This window comes from Triplophysa dalaica, chromosome 5, assembly GCF_015846415.1.
Source record: "Triplophysa dalaica isolate WHDGS20190420 chromosome 5, ASM1584641v1, whole genome shotgun sequence".
Lineage (NCBI taxonomy): Eukaryota > Metazoa > Chordata > Actinopteri > Cypriniformes > Nemacheilidae > Triplophysa > Triplophysa dalaica.
Genome location: NC_079546.1, coordinates 2104712 through 2127022, shown reverse-complemented (window position 1 = coordinate 2127022; position 22311 = coordinate 2104712). Strand labels below are relative to the sequence as shown.

Genomic DNA, 22311 nt, shown 5'->3' with positions numbered 1-22311 from the left:
GAGCCAAACCTCATGCAAAAGTGTTGGTTCGTAGGCTAACGCCTAAATTCTCTTTGGTTTCAGAACAGTTAAGACAGATGAAGACATGATTCAAAGGGACATGCATGAACGCACCATCACCATTTCTGGCGCTGCGGATGAGACTGAAATAGACCCTTGAGTCCCGATGACTCATGAATATTAATGTTCAGTCATCATTTTTCCTGGTTGATGTCTTATTTCAGACTAATAATTGGACAGAGCGCTGATGACAAAATCTAACGGGACCGGTCACAATAAACAAACCTGTCCAGTGCTGCTTTGACTAAACTGCTAAACAAATAACCTCCTGTGTATTTTCTGACCCATTAAAAATAAACTGATTGCACATCTGAAGTGTCTTATGTGACTGTTTTTCTTGTTCTGTGCAGGAATATTGCTTCTCAAAAAATTCAGATCCAATTAAGTTATAAATCCTGAATTAGTTCTTTCAAAGGACTTTTTTAGGCCCATACCACTAAGTTTTTTTCTGCCTGTTTTTTTACCGTGTCAAAACTATTTTAACTTTTGTTAAGAAATACTTGTTTTGCATAGCAACACACAATCATCTAATAATATAATGGACAAACTACACAGAAATATGCAAATAGCAGATACTTGCATATCCAGTGTGCAGTTGTGTGCTAAAAATGTTTGTCATGGCATTTAAGTATACATACATATTCAGTATAACTGAAAAAGTTAACAGAAAAGTAAGGGAGTATATATTTCAGAAACATTGCACTTTCAATGCATTTGTTGTTACTGTATTGAAAAATGAGTGTGCATCCTCTGTCTCCCCTGTTGTCCGCTTCTTCAATTCCAACTTCAACACAATCGCAACACGCTGACTCTAAAGTTATTAAAAATACTGTACAGTACAGACCAAGGCTATCAAAATAAGTAAAAAGTCGAGTGGTGCAGATTCTACAAAAGCGAATAAAAAATCTTTGTTTGCAATATTGATATTTTATATACAGTTTGTGGTTGACGTGCAGAAACACGCTTTCATTCATATTGTCCCAAGTCTGACTTATATGTCAAAGATAGTATTGTATTCGTTTGTTAATGCACCCCCTGGCAGTTCAATTCTTAAAACCAATAACAACATTTTATTAAAGATTTTCAAGGTACCTGTCAAAAATAATATTGTGTACATGGAAAACAAACAGATTCTGTTACAAGAATGTAATACCCATTTTGATATCATAGTAGTTTGTTCACGACTAATGTTGATATTTTCAAACCAATTGTGGTATCAAACCAATGTTTTAGCATGTTAAATCAATTTTATTTAAATTTTTAATAAATCTTCATTCCATACACATACAGTCCAGAAAATACAACAAGTCTATGTTAATGTTAATATCTGCTGCATTTTTATTTCATATTGCTATAACAAAGATTATAGCGGGCAAGATTAAAAATGTATATTATAGAATTATAGTCAAATGACATATACAAGTCAAAAACTATTTTAAAACAGGACGTAACCTAAAAACATAATTTTTTAACAGTGTATATCAATTTCCATATAATCATAAAAGTCATTCATACTGTTCATACATACAATTGTAAACCGTAAAAATTCCCATCTTCCAAACATGTTTGTGCCACTGTAATTTACTGTAAATTTACACTTTAACAGCATTACAAAATTGACATGATATCTTATTGGACGGATTCTCCGCGTGTGATTATTGTAATGGCTTGGGTTCATCACCCACTCCTCCAGCAAGGCGATACACGACCAGACTGACCTCATGAGCCAGACTATCTGCACCTTTCTGGAAACAAACACATAACATCATTTCATCATTTCAATCCTACTGTTAAAAATATACATAATGATACAGATGGACAGCTGATGGTTTGTGTGTATCTGTTTGTGTACCTGCGTGTCTGCTTCTGCATACACCCTGACAACATCCTCCGTGCCCGAGGGTCTTACAAAAGCCCGAGCCTGTTTGTATTTCTTCACAAGCGAATCAATAGCCTCTTGCAGACCCTCTGGTGTCACGGCTCGTCTCTCTGCATCTGTTGTGTCTATAACTCGCCTGTCAGACACCTGAAAGCACAGAGAGAAGTTAATGTAAACTCACATCTGCACCTGCGTTGAAGGTTGTTATCCAACACATTTAAGTGCGCACCTTGACTTTAAGCTGGCGGTTGGGCAGGTCGGTGTAAATCGCATCCCAGTCTTGGACAGACATTCCTCTGATGGCCAACACAGCTTCAATCACCAACATATCTGAAATAGCATCTCCAACCGTCTACAGAAATTCAAAATCACAATAAGGCGAATGTTTGTCAAACATGAAAGTCTTACTAAGTGATAGTCAAGTTTAACGGTCTTTACCTGGTTGATCAAGTTGACTGTATTCTCCAAGAGTTTAACCGCTCGTTTTTTCTCATCGTTCGTGTTAGGATCTTTGACAAGCTCCAGAATCTGTTTCTGCGCTGCTTTGCTGAACAGAACCTGAAACGTTCGGACAAGACACTCATTGTCTACTCAATAAATCAAGTCATCTTTATTTATACGACGCCATATACAATAAAGATATGCAAAATGTTGTAAGATCACTATTTAAAATCTACAATAAAACTGTAGTATTAAATGTTTGGTTGAATATAAATATCAAGGGTTTCTTGTTGAAACTTTGTAAACTTACCGTTCCGTGTCCATTGGCCTCAAAATAAACCCCTATATCATACTGCTGCGCTGCGTGATGTAGATGCTTCACACCCGTTTTCGTACAGCATACAGTGACCTGCGGAAAGACGGGATTTTATGGTTGCAGTTCATAATTCTCACATTGGACGTTGTAGAAAAACACCAGAACTTTACCATCATAACATCCTCCAAGTAGCGAGTGGAGCTTCCATTGGCGTAGGCCGTCTGAACAACAGCGATCTGCAAATCGAGCCCTGCCTGCACACACACGAGCACCATTAAAACTAACAACGGATGCGATATACAGGCGATTCTACACATGATCGGTGTCATTTTGCAATTTGCATTGAACCTGTGTGAGAAGCTCTTTGAGATACGTGCTGATGAGGGTGGCGATCTTGTCTCCGTCCAGGAGATGAAAGCGTCCATCGGAATCAGTGTAATAGTAAACAATGCGGTCGGCGTCGCCGTCAAACGAACAACAGCGTTCCCCGGCTCCCATAGTCAAATCTAGAGGGAGTTATTCATGAGGTGATTCAGTACAAAAGGATGTCTCTCAAACCAACGCAAGTGCGAAATACAGTATCATGTAATATGAGAAACAACATTTAAACTTATTTTTTGGCAATTCTAGCTTCAGATGAAAGGTGCAGGTGAGAGGATCTCATGTTTTCACACCTCTGTGATTTTCACAGACCTTCTGGTGGTTTCTGTTGGACTTTGACGTGGTCCGCTCCACACAGGTGGTTGAGTTTTCCACGGCTGCCGTCGTTTGAAAGCACCACCTGCAGCTCGGAGCGAAGAAACGCCTCCATTTCTCTCATCTTCAACGCTCCAATCCCATTGGCTCCGTCCACCACTAGCCTTTTCTGGTCATCGGTGCGGTTTGGTGCCTTTGAGAACAATAAGAAGCCTGTGTTTTGTCAATCAAGGCGGAGCTCATTTAAAGATAGAAGTCTTAAAGGTGCATTAACAAAAAGGAGTTTCATTTTAGAAGAATAGGGAGGAAAAGAGGCGTCCATTGTTCATTGTGCAGAACATGGAAATCTTTTTTCACATTCACTATTATCATTTTTTTGTAGGTTGTTCTTACATTCTGTGTGAGTTGAAGGAAAGCATGCGAGAGTTTCTGGTAGTAACCCTCCATGGTGGCACTACCATAGCAGCCATTTGTGTTGCGACAACAGACCATATAATGCAGCTGGGGAGTGGTGACCAGACCGTAGTCTTAAAGAGACACACACCCACAAAGAGTTCAAATGCACAAAGTTAAAATCTGTCAGAGTTATCAACAGCGCAATTCAATAACCTTTGTACTGCTATGTGTCAGTGCAATGCAAGTTCGCTTAAACTGTGACACATAAACAGCCATGAAAACAATAGACGACTTCATTTAAAAATTAATCCACACCGTGAATTTTGCCTCCCAATGAGGACACGCCATCCACCACAGCCTGAGACAGACTCCCACTGCTTGGCCTAAGAACAGCAAACAGAGAAAAACATTTCTTTGAAATGATATAGTCGCCTTACAAATGATAAAGAATACGTCATCTTAAAACCCTCCTGTCACAGTAAACAAACCTGAATTTGTTGACTGACCTCATTAAAATCTCGATTTACTGGCTGAGCTACTATGGTTTGCAGGTTTGGTCACTTCTCTTTAAATGCAATGCACTTTTTTGATCTGAACAGTAAATAACCTGTCCGGTTTGAAATAGACGTCAGACTACCTGGTGTCTTTGCCGATGTAGACACTGGCTGACTCGTTCATATCAATGGTCTCCTTTTCAATAATGTTTTCCAGTTCTGTGAGAAGAGAGTCCTGCTCGGCGTTAGCTAGCTGTGTGGCATGGTCTTCCCACGACGCTGCCACCATCTCCCCCATGGGGTCAATGAGCTTTACGCCATTATCTCCTGAGGAAAAGAAAAGGATGAGACAACTTTCCCTAAGAGATGAAAATCCCATCATGTGTCTTGTATTGTGATGACAGCGAATTTGGACACAGGTGGATGTGCTTCAGTACCTCTGGGTTATGTGAGGCAGTGACCATCACTCCAATGGTGGATTTTGTTTTTTTGGATCTCAGAGTGGCCAGCAGCCCCATGCGGAACATGATGTGGTCCAGGTGCTTGGCTTGCGTGCGGAATCCCGCCGTGCCGTACTGCAGCGTCAGCCCCTCTGGCTTCGGATGCAGCTTGGACTTCTGGGATACTTCATCAAACTGAGCCATTTCTGGAATAAAAAACAATGCCGCCTTTATGATTCTTAGATCATTTTTTACTTTAATAATTTAATGCTTTGCTTTTTACTTAGCAAACAGAATCACACAACATCACAGACATTAAATGAAACCACAAAAACTGTTTAAGTAAAACAAAAATGGTATTTATATACATTGTAATGCTAAACAATATACATAACAGACCACTTGACCAAATACTGTATTCTGACTGTTAAAAGTCATTTTTCACCCCAGCTCCAACTTTATACAACATGTATTCTTACAGAAATGAAGACTTACATATACGAGTATTAAGTCTCAACAAACACCGTGTCATGATATTCATAAAAAAACGTTAAATAAAGTCACTTATGTTTGTGTATAACAAGATTTCATTCAAGAAATTCATTCATTCACTAAAAATGCACGAATCACACAGTCGCGACCCAAATGTGATGCAAACGGAAACAACATATGCATAATCATCATAATATTTATTATTTGTTTGAACATATTTACAAATTTGATTGAAGTTATTCGTACTCACTTGCTGTCTCTGATGCCGTGCTCGACACTTCCTGGTTCCGTGCTTACGTGGCTGCCGTAACGTGTTTTCGCCCCGCCCACAACACGATTTTAAAGAGGGAGAGGTCCAGTAAATGAACTCTTCTCACGAGCCATCGATCCTGATAAAATTACATTTTATTTACATTCTGTTTTATTAGCTTACTGAATTATAATTATGATACGCAGACACAAATTACTATAACTGTATATATTTATATAAGTTGCAGTGACTCGCCTGTGTGTCTTAGTTTGTGGGTTCATTACAAACACATCCAGGAACACATGTTGCTGTAGATGTTTTAGCTGTCTTTCCATTTCAGTATTTAAGAAGGGATCTGGTGCCCATATTTGCTTTTATATGCACTTTTTTCTATTAGTCACGTGTTCACTGTAATGTCTAAATGCATCAATGCATATTGGATAATAATTCCATTGCCTTTAATGATGTGTGGCAGAAAACACAAAAGAAATTGAAGGCCCCTAACAATGTGCGAGAGATTATAATGCACATGTCTGATGTTTGATTGCTTGAAGATTATAGGCAGAGAGAGAGAGAGATGGCCCCTGACCAATAGCAGTTCATGGTTAAGCTCCTCCAGAGCGACCAGTCCTGAAGCCTGTTCTGAAAGCTCATTCAATAATCCATAGCCACTGATAGAGAGTTTGTTAAACATATTAAACATTTGCTAAAGTGTAAAGTTGTTGTGCGTTGATGTTCAAAGGAAATGAACTGTGCAGCTGCTTCAATAAAGAGAGGGGGTTCTAATGAAGGATTCCTGTGTCCAGCTGAGCACACACACAGCAGGGACCCAGACTGTATCCCACACAAACACACACACGGCACATGTCTCTGAACCTCTAAACAGCTTTTATTTCTGAAGTTGGGAAATACTGCTGGCATTGTTTCTTGAGTCCTGGGCTGGATGGAAGAGTTTCCAGGGTTACTTTGTAACTTATTTTGTTACTTCGGAGCAAGAAAGAAAAACAAGCAACACAGACTCCTCTCAACTATTATCTCTGACCAGTGAGTAGAGAAATGATCGATGGAAATCAAGATACTTACTTAAATTACTTAAAATTACTACATTGCAAATATGACTTCAGAAACAGTACGGGTTTCACTTTAAAAATGTGTGTTGTGCATGACATCGTGGTTGCTTGTATGTTTAGCGTGACGTGTGCCTTTAGTTTGTGCTTAGAAATAAAAATATGATTTTCTATTAACTTTCTGTCAAAATGTTTCTGTTAAGCTTAGAAACAATGCAGTTTGACTAAAGTGCAATAGAAATAAAATGTTAGGATGGCATTTTCTTTTAGTTTTTGTGAGTTTGCATATATATCCAGAGGGTCCAAAGGTCTTTTTTTGTCATCCACTTTTGAGAGAAGAGTTTTATAACAAAAAAGAACATGAATTTAAGACCCGTTTGTATTTGTTATGACCCCATTTCGCTCATTTAAGGAAATGGCATTCTAATGTGCAGATTTAAAGAGATTTTTCATTTTGTTTGTTGACAATTTTTACTTCCAGGTTTAAGTGAAATTTGACTGTGTTTATTTGGACCCCACTGCAAATGCGTGTATGTTTTTTGAAGAGCTTAAATTGACCACTGAAGGATGGAGGTCTCTAGACGAGGGTCCGCTGCTCAGCAGACGACAAAAGAAGAGACCGAGAACAAAAGAAAAGATGAAGCCATTCACCTGAAGAGGAGAATAGGCCTGCTGCCCGCCATCTCTTTTATCATTGGCACTGTGGTGGGCAGTGGCATCTTCATCGCTCCTAAAGGTGTGTTGATGAACTCGGGCAGTGTTGGGGTCTCTCTGATCGTCTGGACTCTGTGTGGTGTTCTCTCTCTGTTTGGTGAGCTGTCTTTAAAAATTCAGCATAAATAACTATTCAGAAATGCATTTCAAAATACGCCACCATATGAACATCTGGTGTTTTTGTCAGGTGCTCTGTGCTATGCTGAACTGGGCACAAGCTTTACAAAATCGGGGGGTCACTACACCTACCTGCTGGAGACCTTGGGACCCCTACCTGCCTTCCTGCGGCTTTGGACTGAATTTATTTTCATCAGGTCTGTGCACACAGTTTTGTGTTTCGTTGTGTTGCTAAGCTTATAAAAGCATCTCGTGCCATGTTTCGTTTTAGACCCGCTGTTGCCTCTTATGTGGCTCTAGCATTCGGACGCTATGTAGTCGAGCCATTTTTCATGCCTTGTGAGGCTCCAACAGTTCTGGTTAAATTGGTCAGCATCTTGGGAGTCAGTGAGTGAATTTTCAGATCAATAACACGTCAATCATTTAATGACTTTGACTGGACTGTCAGAAAGGACTAATCTTAATGTGACCTGTTTGATCTTTCTGTCTAGCGTTCGTGGTGGCAGTGAACTGCTGGAGCGTGTCCTTAGCTACTCGTACGCAGGTCTTGCTGACGTTCATCAAGATGTTCGCTTTGATCCTGATCATTATTCCAGGAATCACGGCTTTGGTTAATGGTGAGAATCAGTTTGAATCACGCTGTTGCATACTCTGTGATATTTACAGATCTTCTGGATTCAGACCTCAGGTCTTATTCTTTTCTGTTTTAAGGGAAAACTAAAAATTTCAAGGATGCGTTTCACTCTGAATCTTTCTCTGTGACCAAAATTCCGCTGGCCTTTTATTCTGGACTCTATGCGTATGGTGGATGGTGGGTACGAACAGTTATGTCTCTATGCGAATACGGCAAAAAAAGTCTAACGGCAACATTTTGGGTTCTGCTCACAGGTTTTATTTAAATTTCATAACCGAAGAGGTCATCAACCCCAACAGGTAGTCATCTCAAACCAAGATCCTTCACAGCATCGCATCATGTACTTTCCATTACGTTTCTTTTTAAAACCACTTTTTTTGTCAGAACCTTCCCACTGGCCATCGTTTTCTCCATGGTTACGGTCACCGTGTGTTATGTGCTGGTGAACGTGGCTTACTACACCGTGATGACAGCAGATGAGCTCCTGATGTCGGATGCTGTGGCAGTGGTAAGTGATGGATTGCATAGAGAATCATAGGATTTAATTTGGAGTTTATATAATGTCACTGTGTAAAGTCATTTCTTCTTGCAGACTTTTGCCACTCGCGCTCTGTTGAGTTTAGCTCCAGTTATTCCTGTGCTGGTCGCGGCTTCGTGCCTCGGGGCTCTAAATGGAGGATTATTTGGTGCAACCAGGTAATGTTCCAGATTTCCAAATCTTTCAAACTCTTGGACCTTGAAAATAGGATGGATATAGACAGAATTCTTAAATGCAATGTAGAATTCGGTCTCCTTTCGTTTTGATGCTGTCATTTCTCTATCTGCAGGATGCTGTTTGTGGGAGCCAGAGAGGGTCACATGCCGGTGATCTTCTCCATGATCCATATTCGCCGACACACACCACTACCCGCTATATTATTTCTGGTACAATCACATTCGGCCCCTCATCCACCCATCCATCCATGTCAGGTTCCTGTGACCTTCATGTCTACTCTGATCTTTCTCCTATTTGCAGTACCCTCTGGTGGTCATCATGATAGCAAGAGGAGAGATCTATGAACTGATCAACTTTGCCTCTTTCTCACGCTGGTTTTTCATTGCCTTGGCAACCCTGGGGATGCTCATCCACCGATACAGATTCCCAGAGCATCCCAGGCCATTTAAGGTCGGTGGGCTAAGTGATATAATAAGTGAAGGTATTTCAACTCCGTTTGTCTGTAAATGAAATCACTTTTTTAGGTTCCTCTGGTTATCGCGGTGACTTTTACCCTGGTGTGTTTCTTCATCGTGGGATTGTCCTTGTATTCTGACCCCTGGAATACGGGGGTAAGCTGTGCCCTCACAATCGCAGTGGTTCCGGTGTATTACCTGACAATCAATAATTCATTTATACCCAACCGCTGGAAAAACTTCTTTGGTGAGTTTTTGATGAGGTTACCTATAGAAAAGAACACATCCATCATATTCATGTGTTGAAAAACTTTCTCTTTTGTAGATTATTACAGCCTGAAGCTGCAAATACTTCTGGAAGTGACACAGCAAGAAGTTCAAACCTACTGAGCGAGTGTTCATCAAACAATGTAAAACACAGACATACATATACATAGACACATCATTCATTATGCCGTTGACCGTTTAGTGGCGCTAACATTAAAATACAATACGATTCAATGGGCATACAATTCAGCAATGAGATGTACAATCTTCTGCTGGATGGGAAAATGAGTCAAAAAATGTCATACGTGCATTAAAAGAGGGATCGTATTTAGAAGGCAAACCATGTTTACTTTGTCAAACGTTAAAAATAATAATATTAAAAAACAGGGACTAAATATGTTAGCACTAGCAAGAAACGATTTTGTAATAACTCACAAAGAAACACCAAAACGTGTTTTACAAAGTATCCTTTTATTCATAAGAAAGAGGTACAGTAGGAAGAGAACCCAAAATGTATGCTTTGGATATGATCATTAGCCTCTAGAGTCTGTTCGAAAAGTCCAATTGCCAAAAAGATAACAATGGTCACATTTTTATATGATTTACACATCACATCACATCACACATTATGAATGAAGTCTTTTGTGCCAAAAGTGAACAGGGATCTTACTGACAAATGTCATTAATGACATTGATATCTGACCCAAAATGTTCATTCATGTTCTAAGACTGCAATTACATCATTGAAAAAATATCACAAAACCATCTAATTCTCATAGCTGCTTTTCATGAATAATTGTGTTTGCTTAGCATATATGAACTGAACTCTACACATGTTAACCTTCTTATGCACATTAAAAGCCTTGGAATAAACCACACTTCTTTACGTTCTTGATGCCAGAAGTATATGAACACAGCAAACAGGACAAACTATCCTGACATGCTCGTAAACACACAGTATGTGATGTAATAAATGTCTCGATACAGTCCAGATTTTCTCGAACAAAGTATAAAAGTGCAACACTGGTGTGACCATCTGTGATCGACTAGAAACCCTTGCTTGAAGGACAACAAGAGGTTTCGCATACAGATCTTTCTTTTTCTATTAAAATCTCTATTAGCAGATTATTTTCTTATCAGGAGTCTTTAAGGGGTGATTGTTACAGTCAGCTCAAGGCGTCCAGAATCATCCAAAACAAAAACACTCAAATTATTGCAGGGTAGTGTAAATAATTATACTATGCATGTCACCTTACATATCTTATAATACTCTCTCTCTGACTCACATATATATTACGACTTGTGCAAATAACATCTAAAGTACATTCACCAACTTCAAATAAAGCAAATAAAGACCTACGAATCTGAAAAGCCACGTAAAAGACAGTGACATTTGTCGGCAAAGAAAAACACTTATAAAATAGGAGAAAATATATATGTACAACAAGAGAGAATGAAAATAAGAGGCAGTGGAGATAGAGCGAGCAGCAGCCCGGATTACGAAAATTGAAAAAACGCTACAGTTACTTAAGATCGGGGATTAACTGGGACCAGCTGATATTGTCCATGCCAAAATCATCATCCTCCAGTCCGGAGAAGCTAATATCCACCAGGATTTTACTCAGACTGTCGTTCAGGGTGTCCAGGACGAGACCCTCGGTAAGTGAGCGGTTGGCGACTCCCACTTGCAGCTCCCTCGAGCAAGCAGGGGTGGAGCGCCTCGGTGAGGGACGGGTGCAGGTGAGCAACTCTCGAGGTGAGTTGAAAAGTGCTAACTCCTTAAAAGGTGTGCTGTTGAAACTGAACGGCAAGTGTTCGTGCCGTTGTGGGGTAAGCTGGGGCCCGCTGGGTGTACGGATGGGGCTGAAGTCCAGCACGCCTCCTTTACCAACAGGGGTGATCCTCCAGGGCTCCAGAGCGGCGGGTGGCTTGCTGGGTGTGGATGAGGAAGGATGGCTGCTCTTGATAGGAGTTTTAAAGGTGTACTCCCTGCAAGGGCTGTCGGATTCGGGTTTACCTTCGTGCTGAGGCTCGGGGTCGGACTCCGCCTCCCGGGTGTCCTGGAAGGCGGAGGCGTCCGAGACCACGCCTGAGTCGAAGAGAGTGCTGTCGGGGTAGAGCAGGACGGGTTCCTCGGTGGCTGGCGAGACCAGGCGCTGTTTGCGACGAGAGCTGCTGTTTTCTCGCTGTCTGGTTACCGGGGGCGGAGTCACAGTCACACACACAGGCTCCTCCTTCAGCTTTTGAGTGGCGGGAGTGCACAGCATCACAGAACTCACGTTGGTTTGAGAGATCTTTCAAAGAACAGACAGGAGTTAGACATCCATTATGCTAACAAACCATTTAAAACCAAATGTTGTCTTATGTATTTCATCTGCATTTTCACCTTAGGAGCAATCCGGACCCTCCTGCCGCCTCCACTGGTTCTTTGAGTGGAGGAGCTTTGAGGATGTGGAGGGGTGGAGAGAGACATGGCGCTGGTGGAGGGTAGGAGGAGCGACGGAGTCAGCGGAAGCTGGATGGGAACCAGATACGAGTCGGTTCGAGGCAACAACGGCTTCATCTTTCTCTCTGAACACGAGGAAACAAAAAATAATTGTGCCAAGATATAAATAACTTACTTGTGAAAGCTAAAATGTCATTACTTAAATGTTTTTAAAACCATTTAACAAAAACAGCAAAAAGGAGCACAGAATACACAGGATCTCCTTTATTACTTTGTAAAGCATCTCGGGGTGAAACCTCAAGAAGCTGCTTGATGAACTGACAAGAAAACAGTTCTGGAGATCTAATGCAAAATATGACTACACTCCAGAAAAATAACATATGTAAGTTTTGCTTTGGGTTTTGATATAAAAGGTACATTTATGTTATTACACAGAATTGATAACTGAGAAGTTATGTTAACTTTAACGTAAACTTTAGAACTTTTTGAAAACCCATTGGATGTCATGTTAAAACTTGACCTCCTCTCAAACACTCACCCGTGCCAACAGACCCCATCACTTTCTTCGGCTCTGATGAAAGCCTCTTCTGTTGCTGAAGAGATAACAAAACGCAGTTTAATTTGGTTTACAAACTGTGTGATATTCAATTTATAACCAAAGCTGACTGTCTGTGCTAGAACTGGACCTTCCAAAGGTTAAAACAACAAAACAAGCAGTGGTCTCGGCTGAACGTGCTTCCTTCCGGTCTGTCTGAACTTCTCAGGCATGGTTGAAACAAAAAAACTTGTCTTGTATTCTCATCCCAGGTTTGTGTCCTACAAGACTTCTGTGAGCGTGCGTTAGAAAATCAAAAGAGGTCTTACTTGTTGGTAAACAACTTGTGTGGTCTTAGGGAAACTGGGGGCCATGGGGTCAACCAAAGGCTGTGGGGTGAGTCAGCAAATAAGACAGATTTGAAGGATTTTTAACAGACAAAGAGATTTCACTTGGGCAAACCCTCAGCTTGTGAATTGAAGAGGCTGTATGTTTAATATATTTAGGGATGTGGTCCAAAGACATAACACAAACCTTGTAAACTTGATCCAGGGTGAGACACCGGTTTGCTTCCGGTGGAATAGTCCAATAAGAGATCTTTCCATCTGCAGTCGTCTCACGCATAAACATGTCATGCAACGAGAGATTGTGACGTATGGAATTCTAAGTATGAAAAACACATTTAGAAACCTTACATTAGAGGTACTGTAAAAATGTTTTAGATTTTTTGTATATGCTACCTTCCAGCCAGGTTTTGCGACATTTCTGAAGTACGGGAAATGGTCTTCGATCCAGTTGTAAATTTCTTTCAAGGTCATCTGTCTGTTCTGCTTACTGTTAATAGCAAACTGAATCATGGCCATATAGGAATATGGGGGTCTCTCGGATATAGGGTCTTTCACTGCTTCTTCACCTCTTGAGGGCTGATGAGAGGGAAAACATTTGATTAAAAACAGATTATGGTACTAGAGAAAAATGTGTGTGCAAAGTATATAAAATAATATGCAAAAGACCTGTGCGGATATACAGTCCTATATCAACCACCCTAAGCCAACCAATGAATTTACATCCTACCTGTTGAGGTTCATGACAGTCGCCTTGATTTTCTTTGCTGCAGTCTTTATCATCCGGATCCGATGCAAGCCCGTCCGTGCTCATTTTTCCCAGCCACTGGATGTTGGTCAGACTATCATCGAGCGGAAAGCACTCGGTCTCCTTTTTTACTAAAAAAACAAACGTTTTTAAAAAGGTGACAAACTTATTCCCGCAAAATATCAAATACACACATTCAAAAACTTTTCTTAAAGACACTGACATGTTTTTAAGGTGGTCTTTGCATCCACGGTGTCATCCACGGACACATCTCCCAAAGGTCCAGTTAGTGTCGTGCCACAATTTCCAGAATAAGTTGTATCCTCTTCTGAACTGGTGCTGCCACTAAGCAGGATAAACTTGTTACGCCCTTGTGGGCCACACTCTTTCCCTTTAGCGGTCAGGGCACTTATGACACTTTGCAGATCGGCCGTCTTTGGTATCACCACCACCTGCGTGTCCGGCATGGTGGGGTGGTCCATGATGCGAATACCATCAGGGAAGCAGCGGGTAGTGGGGGGCGTCGGGGTGACCTTACAGGGTGGCCCGTCTGTCTCATCACAGCCTGCATTGGATTCACTCTTCTGAAATGGCAGTTTCCTCCTCTTCAGGATGATGGGTCTCCTCGGGCTCTCCCTCATTGTTTGCTCTGATCACAGCAAATGGGGCAGTCCGTTGACTATATAACAAACAAAACATAGATTAATAACTATATTATATAGTAATTATCGTTTGACATTATGTAACAATACATTTATATAATGACTCGATTTAACATCAATCCCTTTTTAACGGATCACTCACAAAACAACACTCCGAACAAAAACAGATGAATTACATGTAAAAGCTATATTTAATACATACACAAATAGCAGAGATATTTATTTACCGATCTTAGTCCGATCTAACGATAAGATGATCGGTTGATTAAAAAAAGTGTCCAACGACTTTTCAATGACGTTTATACTTGCAGAAAATAAACACCGTTACAAATTGCTTACGTTCAATTTTTTGATCTGTATCGTTACGATCACGGTTATCGTACAATGCAGGTCTGAAATATCATCAGTTCAAAACCTGCATTCATTTCTGCGAGCTTGCTTTTGTATTGATCGATGATTTGAAACACGTCCCAACACTTTACTCTTAAAATAAACAAAAGTATCAAATCAGTAAATGATTAAAATATAAAAGATCGCACTTTATATGACGTGCGGCCTAGCGATCATCCACCCAGATAACGTTAGCCTACTGTACGCTTACTCCTTGTTTTAAAACATTACGCATCAAATAGCATAAATGAGATCAAACCTTCATATCATGTCGCTCGTGCAGACGATGCCTTGTTTGGGGTTTATAAAGTGTATTTTGTTTGGGGTAAATAAAAGAAAGGTCCCGGGACTTTTGTTTGCATTCAGAGGTTTTGAATTTTGGCGCAGTGGTACAGCGCGCAGTCAGGTGATTAAAAGGAACCAATGGCGGAGGCACGTGGGCGGAGTCATTTAGCAGCGAGTTTTGGCGAAGTACCGCGAGAGCCTCCAGTCCGAGTAAACAAAAACAAATCGTACGCGTTTAATGTCGCATATGTTTAGGTGAAAAATGCAATTAGAGAAGAACGAGGTGTTATTTTGTTTAGATAAATGATTCCCTGTTTGCCGAGATCCTAAGTATTAGCGTAACGAAACACTTCTATGAACTACAAATGCCAGCGCCATGTTCTACCGTTCCAGCAATTCTGTTCCAAAACACGTCTGGGTAACGTAGTTTAAAACATATAGGGATAACTTTAAACACAACCTTTAAAGACCAACGATATATCTTTATCGTTAATATGTATTATTCATTGTTATATTTGAGAGGCAGGCTGACATTTGGTATTTCAGTGTATCGACTTCTATGTATGTCTGAAAACCATGTCCAACAACCATTTAGGGACTTATGGGAGGTTATTTAAGAAGAGACATTATTGTTACTCTTTTAGGCACAGGTATAATGGCCATGCTAGAGAAAAGAGCGTATGAAAAGGTCACTTTAACGGAGTAAATTACAGATTGCGTCGCTGTATTGAGTCAGTCTGTCACTCACTCAGTGGGCGTGGCTCGCTTGACTTTCGTGTGTCGTCACGCACTACTTCCGGGCTGCTAAGTCCGCCCACGTTGGTGTTCGCGTTTGGGGCGCGATTGTTTGACTTTTGTGAAATCGTTCACATCAGCTTTTCAATCAGACGTTATTTTCTGTCAAAGGTGGAAATTCTAGAACTTTGCGGATGAAATCAGAAACAAAGCTAAGCGTGAGTAACGGCTCTGAGCTTTTTGTGTCATGTCTTGAATTGCAAAACGTAGTATATGCGCGTTAAAGTTCATAGTAACAGTCAACAACACGGAGTATGCTTAAATATATGATGACATTATATGTAGTACGAATATTAAACAACCGAAATGGTCAGCATCTTATGGGTGCATATAGACATTGTTTTGTGCTCCTTTCGATCTGATCTTGTTTTTCTCCTATGCAGTTTACTATGTCCTCCAATGCCCCGAGTTTCAAGTAAAAAGAGACTGTTAAACCCAAACAAATCTCAGTTGTTGTTTGAAGAGGCTCAGATTAATGGCCCAAAGCATGACTGTGGACCACAGCTTCGGAGTGCTATTCAGCCCAGAACATTTACATCAGAAAAACAACATAGAGCTAATGCACAGCGTCCTCCTTGGGTAAGCACATGGTTGGTGACCTAAACAATACTTAAAACTGAGAAAAGGTATGTTAATGAGATGTATTATCCATTTGCAGGTGTCGCCACAGTTTAGTTCACAGGATATCAAAGCAGTTAGTCGTGGAAGGGAAAGTACGAGATGTAAATCTTTTCATCACAACAGACGAACGGCTGTCTGCAAATACACTCAACTTTCGTTTGAGACAAACCGGCACAAGAACCTTCAGACAAAACCAACCATTCAACCAATACTCAAAGAAGTAAGGTGTTCAACGGCTAAGAAAGACAGACCGATTTCTTCACGCAATCTTGAAGAACTTGTTGAGACTCCTAAAAGGAGACCGTCTCTTCGGAAAGGGGTGAAAAGAAGTACTGCTCAATCTGTGGTTAGACCAGTTGCTTTCAGGCATACGGAGCTCTCAAGCATCCCACATAACCGTGGAAATGAGAAGAGGACATCTGAAGGTTTTGTTCACATCACAGTGTCGAAAGAAGGCCAAACACCAAACACAAGCTCAGTTCCTGCACCTCCGGAGGTAGAGACACCGGAAATGCCACATCGTTCCAGTGCAACTTCAGCCAGCATTTCACATCTCCCGTTTCCCCCAAACCAGGCAAACACCCCTCCACGAACTCAGAATACAAGTGTCCTGGTGAAGGACACACCTGAGAAAGACTATGGGCTGAGGGTAACATGGAGAAGGAGAAAAGGGTTAATGAAAGTATTGATGGACAGGGGAAAGCTCCTTGTCGCTGATACACAAGTTGCTAATGAATGGATTTAAGACTTTGTTAGTAGATGATGTAATCATTTATGATTTGTATCACAGTCTTTTCGAGTTAAATTATGTGATAAATTGAGAGACGAGTTGATGAGCGTCATGTTTTAATTTGGGTTACTGATCATCATTTTTCCCTATGAACAAAAAATGAAATATGTTTTACAGAAAGGTTGCAGATTTGATTGAATGAAAACACTGCTGTTGTGCCTTTGTATAACACTGAACATAAATGATGTACTTAAATATGAAATACAAGTACATATCTGTGACTAAACTAGGTGACTTTTATCTTGTCAAGCGCCAACCGTGTGATGACTTTTAACTTGGCGGGTGTCTTCCCAAGCGTCCTTTGCGGAACCGATGCTTCGAAACTTGCAGTGTATATTTGTTTACTGAATTAATCATATGTACATGCAGTATTTAAATGAGTTCGCATCATCAGAGATTTATGTTGTATACATTTGTATGGTAAATATTGGGTTTAACATGGAATAATATTTAATAGTAATGAGGAGCAGTTCGTCCGTGTCTTTAACTGGGGGCCGCGGGTCGGGCTCTGTTCGGCTGATCAGTCCACCTGCAAGTCCCGTAGCGGTTCTCGTGGACACTGCCATTGAATATTTAATGGTGAAGAAAGACTTTCAGGCTGCCCTGGACACGTGTGAGAAAGGACTAGAGAGTTTGGCTTCTGCAGAACAGGAAGAGAGTTGGTGGGTCAGGATGACTGCAGACTTCGTCTAGTTAGATCAAATACAGACATGTAGGCTAAATTATGAATAATGCATTGAACATACTTAACCTAACACATGGCATATGTCAGTTTTAGCAAAAATATTAGAAAACTCAGTATACCAACATACCACAAAAAATATGATTTGCTCTTATTATAATATAGTATTTGCAACCTGTACATTTCGTAGTCTTACATGTAAGATTCAATATTTCATATTCATGCTCAAAAGCTGGATTTTTAGGATGTGTTCATTAACAATAAATGTTTGTCCTCCCAGCTTCAAAAATGGAGAACTGAAAGCTGCTTTGACTATAGTGGGGATTCAGGCGTTGGCTGAGCTCAATCAATGGCGTGGAGTTCTGTCATGGGTTTTACAGCAATATGGAGAAACTACGAAAATTCCTGCCAAGATTATCCAGATGTGGTACGAGGGATTTTTTCAGCTGCTACACTTAAACCCATAAATAATGTGCAGTTTATCACCACTTGGCATGGAAATTGACTAATGGTTGGTCTTTTCCAGCATTCTGCTGTTTGTGAAAGTTGGTGAATGGGCAGTGATGAAGGATGCAGTTAATGATTGGCTGCGCTGCTCCAATAACATGAGCCAATCAGGGTTCAGCACAGTGTCTGAACTTTATCTTCTTCACATACTTTTACCGATGGGCCGCAAGACCGAAGCTCTGGAGCTGCTGGAGAGTGACGTGGGACAGGTTGCGTTCACTGAGGAGCAGAGGCAAGCTGCCCGTAGTTTGGTAGACCTTCAAAAAGAGAAAATTGCGTCTTTGTCTGACCCAGATCCTAAATCTGTAGCTGCGACGACGAGTGCTGTTTCACATAAAGGTCTCTTTATTTGCTTTTGAGTCAAATTATTTTGCAAACATAAACGTAATATGAGTCGATTACAATATTCTGGCATATCACAGATGGAATTATTGTGTGTTCATTTGTGTGATTTTGCAGATAGTTCGAGCGAGAGGCTCAATCCGGTCATGAGGTTGTTGCTCAGAGGTCTCACAGTAGCCAGTGTGAGAGTCAGATCCATCTCGCTACGAAGAGTTTTTCTGGCTGTAATGTTGCTGTATCTGCTTCTTATCCGTATGGACCCCGGTAAGATTGCGGAGAACATCAGGATTTTATGCACTCACTTGATGCAGTTTTCACAATATTAAATATCTTATCTCCGCTCTCAGCTCTTCCCTCAGCATTCCCTTGGCTGCTTCATTTGCACCGACTCCTGCAACAAGTGTGGAATACCATGTTTGGACCATATTACAAAGGCAAAACCCAGAATTAATTTCTTTCTGTGTCAAGGACCTCACTGTGAAACAGTGTGTTCAATTTTTTAATAATTACATTAGGTTTGGCCATAGTCATCACTTTCCCATGGTGTATTTCTTTGTTAGAATAATCTAATAACCTATTTAAGATATACAATGTGTAGGAGAGGAGAAATTTTGAAAGGAAATTTAATTTAATATAAAATAAAAATAAATAAAATGTTAATAGAACTGTTGTTTTGTCTATGATTTTTGGGGGGATTTTGCCACCCCTGCTTTTGAACTGTACATTTACATGTAACACTTTCCAACAACTGTAATAAGTTATAAACAAAACATGTTCAGCATATAAATTCACCGGTACACAAAAGATGTGAACATGACTCAAGGTGTATGGTATGGTAGCTATTCTAAATATCTGATCAACAAAGAGGTATGTAGTGAAACATCACATCATATGAAATGTATTTTGAAGGTTTGTAATACCCGAAAATAGCAATGTAATTCCCAATGGTTTTCATTGCAAATACTGAACAATCTAATGACATCCCATGAATAGAACTCAACACATTACAGAAACACAGATCCCGTTAAAACGAATAGGCTGAAAGTCCAATTATACCATTAATCCATTTGAATTTCTGAATTAGTTTCTATTGTTTATCCAGCAGGGTGCGTGCAGTTAAAGATCAGTTTCGTGTTATTGGTGACAGAGACCTGCGTAGAATAGAAAGTGAAAGTAAAAATAACAGTTTCATCGGATGTTTGTAATCTTCACAGATCGCTGCGATGTTACATAGTGACCGGAGCATTGTAACATACGTGACTCCGGCTGTTTCATATATGTACAAATTGATCGGTTTCTATTGCACACACCTAAATGTAAAGGTGTTTCTGCTGAAAAAAGAACACTGAAGATTTTGTCTGTGGATGGGGCAATTCTGGATTAAAATGTATTCGTATTATTATTCACGGTTCAATCACAGAGATTATGGTAGGTCAAATGATTCTTTATATTCTTAAGCCTATACTTATTGTACATATATTGTCTAGATATGATACGATATCTTTCAATTAACATTATGTTGAAAATAAGAAAATGATCTGTTTTATTTCCTGAAGTGAGAGGCCTTAACAACTACGGTCTGACCTGCTGTATTAATGCTTTGCTTCAGTCTTTCTCTGCCACCCCAGAACTGCTGGAATTACTGGAGAAGTACAACTTCTTTATTGCTCTTTCTCTATGAATAACACAACACAGCACTGTTGCAAATAGTAATATGATCAGAATAGGATACTAAATAGTTTAACAAGATGGTCCACCCTTGTTTTTTTAAAAGATATCATCCAGCAGAAAATGAGCGGAATAAAGTGCCAATGAAGTTGAAGAACACCCTGTGTGCTATGAGGAAAGACCAAAAACATCATTCTCCACACAGAGACTTCATTGACTGTCTCCACCATCACTCCATACACCGTATGCATCTGACACGTAATTCTGCTTCTTTGACATGTCAAAGCATTACATAGATGTGGTTATTATGCACTAATTGTAATGCTTCCACTTCTATTTGTTTTTAATTGTCCTGTAGGATTTATTCAACATGATGCAGATGAAATATTCCACAGTATACTTAATCTCACCCAGAAACAGATGATCGATAAAGACTTGGTGGGTTTCATTTGTGTTGAAGCACACATTACGGTACATACATTTCTTTAAACAGTATATCTGCTTTGACAGGCTGAGGAAATCCGTAAAGTCTACGAGATAAAGGTGGAGACGCAAGTGATGTGTAAAGAATGTGGACACATTGAAAAAACGCCCAACTCTCTATACAGCCTCCCTTTGGCTATTCGTGAGGGGGACAACACCCTGGTAAGCTTGTCTTAAATGAAGATTAACATTTATAAAAAAGATGTTCCAGTCAATATGTATCAATGAAGAGCAATTACTATTTGCTTTCTTAAGTCAATGACTTTAAAAACACACATGCATATCGAACACATCCTACATCAAGATAACTCAATTTATATAACTCTTTATGTTGTTCAGGAGAGCTGTGTCCAGTCCTTTACCCAACAGGAACCTCTGAGGAGTGGTAACGAGTGTTACTGTGACTGGTGCATGAAAAAACAGCCCACCACTCATGTGTGTTCTATAATATTTTTTTTTATCCCTGATGTATATATAATTAGTATTCATTTTAAATAGTAATAAGGTAAATTCAAGTAATTTTGAGCACATGCACAAAGAAAGTGTTTAAGACATTTACCTTATTTTAACAGATAATTGTCTGGGTATGTCACTGTATTTTTTTTCTCCATGTAGCAACTGAAACTTGTGTCGCTGCCTTCAGTGCTGTGTATCCACCTCAAGAGATTCAGAAATTATGGAAATACCAGGAAACTCAACGACAGAGTCACCTTCCCTGAAACACTAAATATGAACATTTTTAATGGACAATCAGAAAATGTACTTTTAGTCTATATATACACTCACATATATATATATATATATATATATCTTGTAACAGAACTTTATCAGTCATAGCATCAAAACTGTAAGGCAAGATTTGTTTTATGCGTATACTTTACTTTTTCTCCAGGCTAAAGAGTTTTACAGTCTCTATGGCGTCATAGTGCACTTAGGATCTGCCTTTTCTGGTCATTACACTGCTTTCATCCGGGACACTCCGGATCAGAATTGGTTTTATGCTGATGACAGCTCTGTTCGACAAGTACGACCAATTTTATTTTGAAAACCACAAGAATGATAATTTTATTCAAGATAGAAATACGAAATAAATAGAAATAGAAATAAAACGTTTTTTTATTTTTGTATTCATTTGTCATAGGCCACCTGGAAAGATGTGCAGGAGACCTATGAAGGGTACATTTAACCACACTGAAACTGTGTTTACTTTTTTATCTAGGCACTATAAACACTATAATGAGAAGAATACATTTTTATATGTAAATTACTATATGAAATATATAATATATTCTTAGCTCTTGTAGGTTTTAATTTTGTTCCATTTTTTAGAAGAATGACGGCCTACTTGCTTCTGTACAGAAAGATGAGCGAGAGTGCATCTGGATAACTGAGGGGAACTCTGCAGGCTTCAATTCACATGATAAAACTCTACATGATATGGTTTTCAATAACAGGACCAAAGTTATTAATATTTAATAATATGAGATATGTTTCCTGTATTTAAATCGAGGTTTCATAAAGGAATCTATTGCAATATGGGGGGTAAATGATTAAATATGGCCTATGTATTATATATTTAT

General features: G+C 39.7%; 7 protein-coding genes across 15 annotated transcripts in view; 5 read left to right on the top strand and 2 right to left on the bottom strand.

Annotated features, from left to right (window-relative positions):
* ngs (notochord granular surface) overlaps positions 1-7180 on the top strand; it is a 43144-nt gene extending 35964 nt beyond the window's left edge. For 4 of the 6 annotated variants that reach the window (XM_056748349.1, XM_056748348.1, XM_056748347.1 and 1 more), the window contains one exon: positions 64-375. In XM_056748349.1, the coding sequence (XP_056604327.1) occupies positions 64-160 (97 nt within the window). In that variant the 3' untranslated portion in view covers positions 161-375. Of the gene's footprint in view, positions 1-63; positions 376-7076 lie in introns of those variants that run through there. The other 2 variants (XM_056748351.1, XM_056748350.1) reach the window with 2 other exon arrangements.
* On the bottom strand, positions 1299-4625 carry pgm3 (phosphoglucomutase 3). Its single transcript, XM_056748353.1, has 11 exons — positions 4426-4625; positions 4104-4171; positions 3786-3919; positions 3390-3585; positions 3045-3202; positions 2867-2950; positions 2691-2789; positions 2378-2497; positions 2169-2291; positions 1913-2086; positions 1299-1805 (listed from the first exon to the last, which is right to left on the bottom strand). Exons 1-11 carry the CDS (start codon positions 4578-4580, stop codon positions 1716-1718), a joined length of 1401 nt encoding a protein of 466 aa, XP_056604331.1. The 5' UTR covers positions 4581-4625; the 3' UTR covers positions 1299-1715.
* si:ch73-352p4.8 (cystine/glutamate transporter) lies at positions 7099-10319 on the top strand. The gene is made up of 12 exons (XM_056748352.1): positions 7099-7342; positions 7433-7559; positions 7634-7749; positions 7854-7979; positions 8074-8173; positions 8251-8295; positions 8381-8504; positions 8589-8692; positions 8824-8920; positions 9012-9161; positions 9236-9413; positions 9492-10319. Exons 1-12 carry the CDS (start codon positions 7099-7101, stop codon positions 9554-9556), a joined length of 1476 nt encoding a protein of 491 aa, XP_056604330.1. The 3' UTR covers positions 9557-10319.
* On the bottom strand, positions 9491-14971 carry foxm1 (forkhead box M1). Of its 3 annotated transcripts, none has more exons than XM_056748342.1 (9): positions 14818-14971; positions 13730-14185; positions 13489-13637; positions 13155-13337; positions 12949-13077; positions 12744-12803; positions 12418-12472; positions 11820-12004; positions 9491-11727 (listed from the first exon to the last, which is right to left on the bottom strand). In XM_056748342.1, the coding sequence occupies exons 2-9, from the start codon at positions 14145-14147 to the stop codon at positions 10957-10959; spliced, it is 1950 nt and encodes a 649-aa protein (XP_056604320.1). In that variant the 5' UTR covers positions 14148-14185; positions 14818-14971; the 3' UTR covers positions 9491-10956. The 3 variants fall into 3 exon arrangements, with proteins under 3 accessions (XP_056604320.1, XP_056604321.1, XP_056604322.1); XM_056748343.1 differs by lacking the exon at positions 14818-14971 and adding an exon at positions 14396-14720; XM_056748344.1 differs by lacking the exon at positions 12744-12803.
* Positions 14972-15041: 70 nt separating this feature from the next.
* rhno1 (RAD9-HUS1-RAD1 interacting nuclear orphan 1) lies at positions 15042-17095 on the top strand. The gene is made up of 3 exons (XM_056748359.1): positions 15042-15796; positions 16022-16217; positions 16297-17095. Exons 2-3 carry the CDS (start codon positions 16038-16040, stop codon positions 17002-17004), a joined length of 888 nt encoding a protein of 295 aa, XP_056604337.1. The 5' UTR covers positions 15042-15796; positions 16022-16037; the 3' UTR covers positions 17005-17095.
* Positions 17096-17229: 134 nt separating this feature from the next.
* On the top strand, positions 17230-19245 carry pex26 (peroxisomal biogenesis factor 26). Its single transcript, XM_056748358.1, has 5 exons — positions 17230-17711; positions 18012-18158; positions 18258-18577; positions 18698-18844; positions 18928-19245. The coding sequence occupies exons 1-5, from the start codon at positions 17509-17511 to the stop codon at positions 19029-19031; spliced, it is 921 nt and encodes a 306-aa protein (XP_056604336.1). The 5' UTR covers positions 17230-17508; the 3' UTR covers positions 19032-19245.
* Positions 19246-19753: 508 nt separating this feature from the next.
* Positions 19754-22198, top strand: usp18 (ubiquitin specific peptidase 18). Of its 2 annotated transcripts, none has more exons than XM_056748713.1 (10): positions 19754-20008; positions 20137-20230; positions 20355-20491; positions 20607-20686; positions 20759-20893; positions 21071-21166; positions 21347-21490; positions 21624-21755; positions 21873-21907; positions 22061-22198. In XM_056748713.1, the coding sequence occupies exons 1-10, from the start codon at positions 19945-19947 to the stop codon at positions 22116-22118; spliced, it is 975 nt and encodes a 324-aa protein (XP_056604691.1). In that variant the 5' UTR covers positions 19754-19944; the 3' UTR covers positions 22119-22198. The 2 variants fall into 2 exon arrangements, with proteins under 2 accessions (XP_056604691.1, XP_056604690.1); XM_056748712.1 differs by having other exon boundaries at positions 20355-20506.
* Positions 22199-22311: the final 113 nt, after the last annotated feature.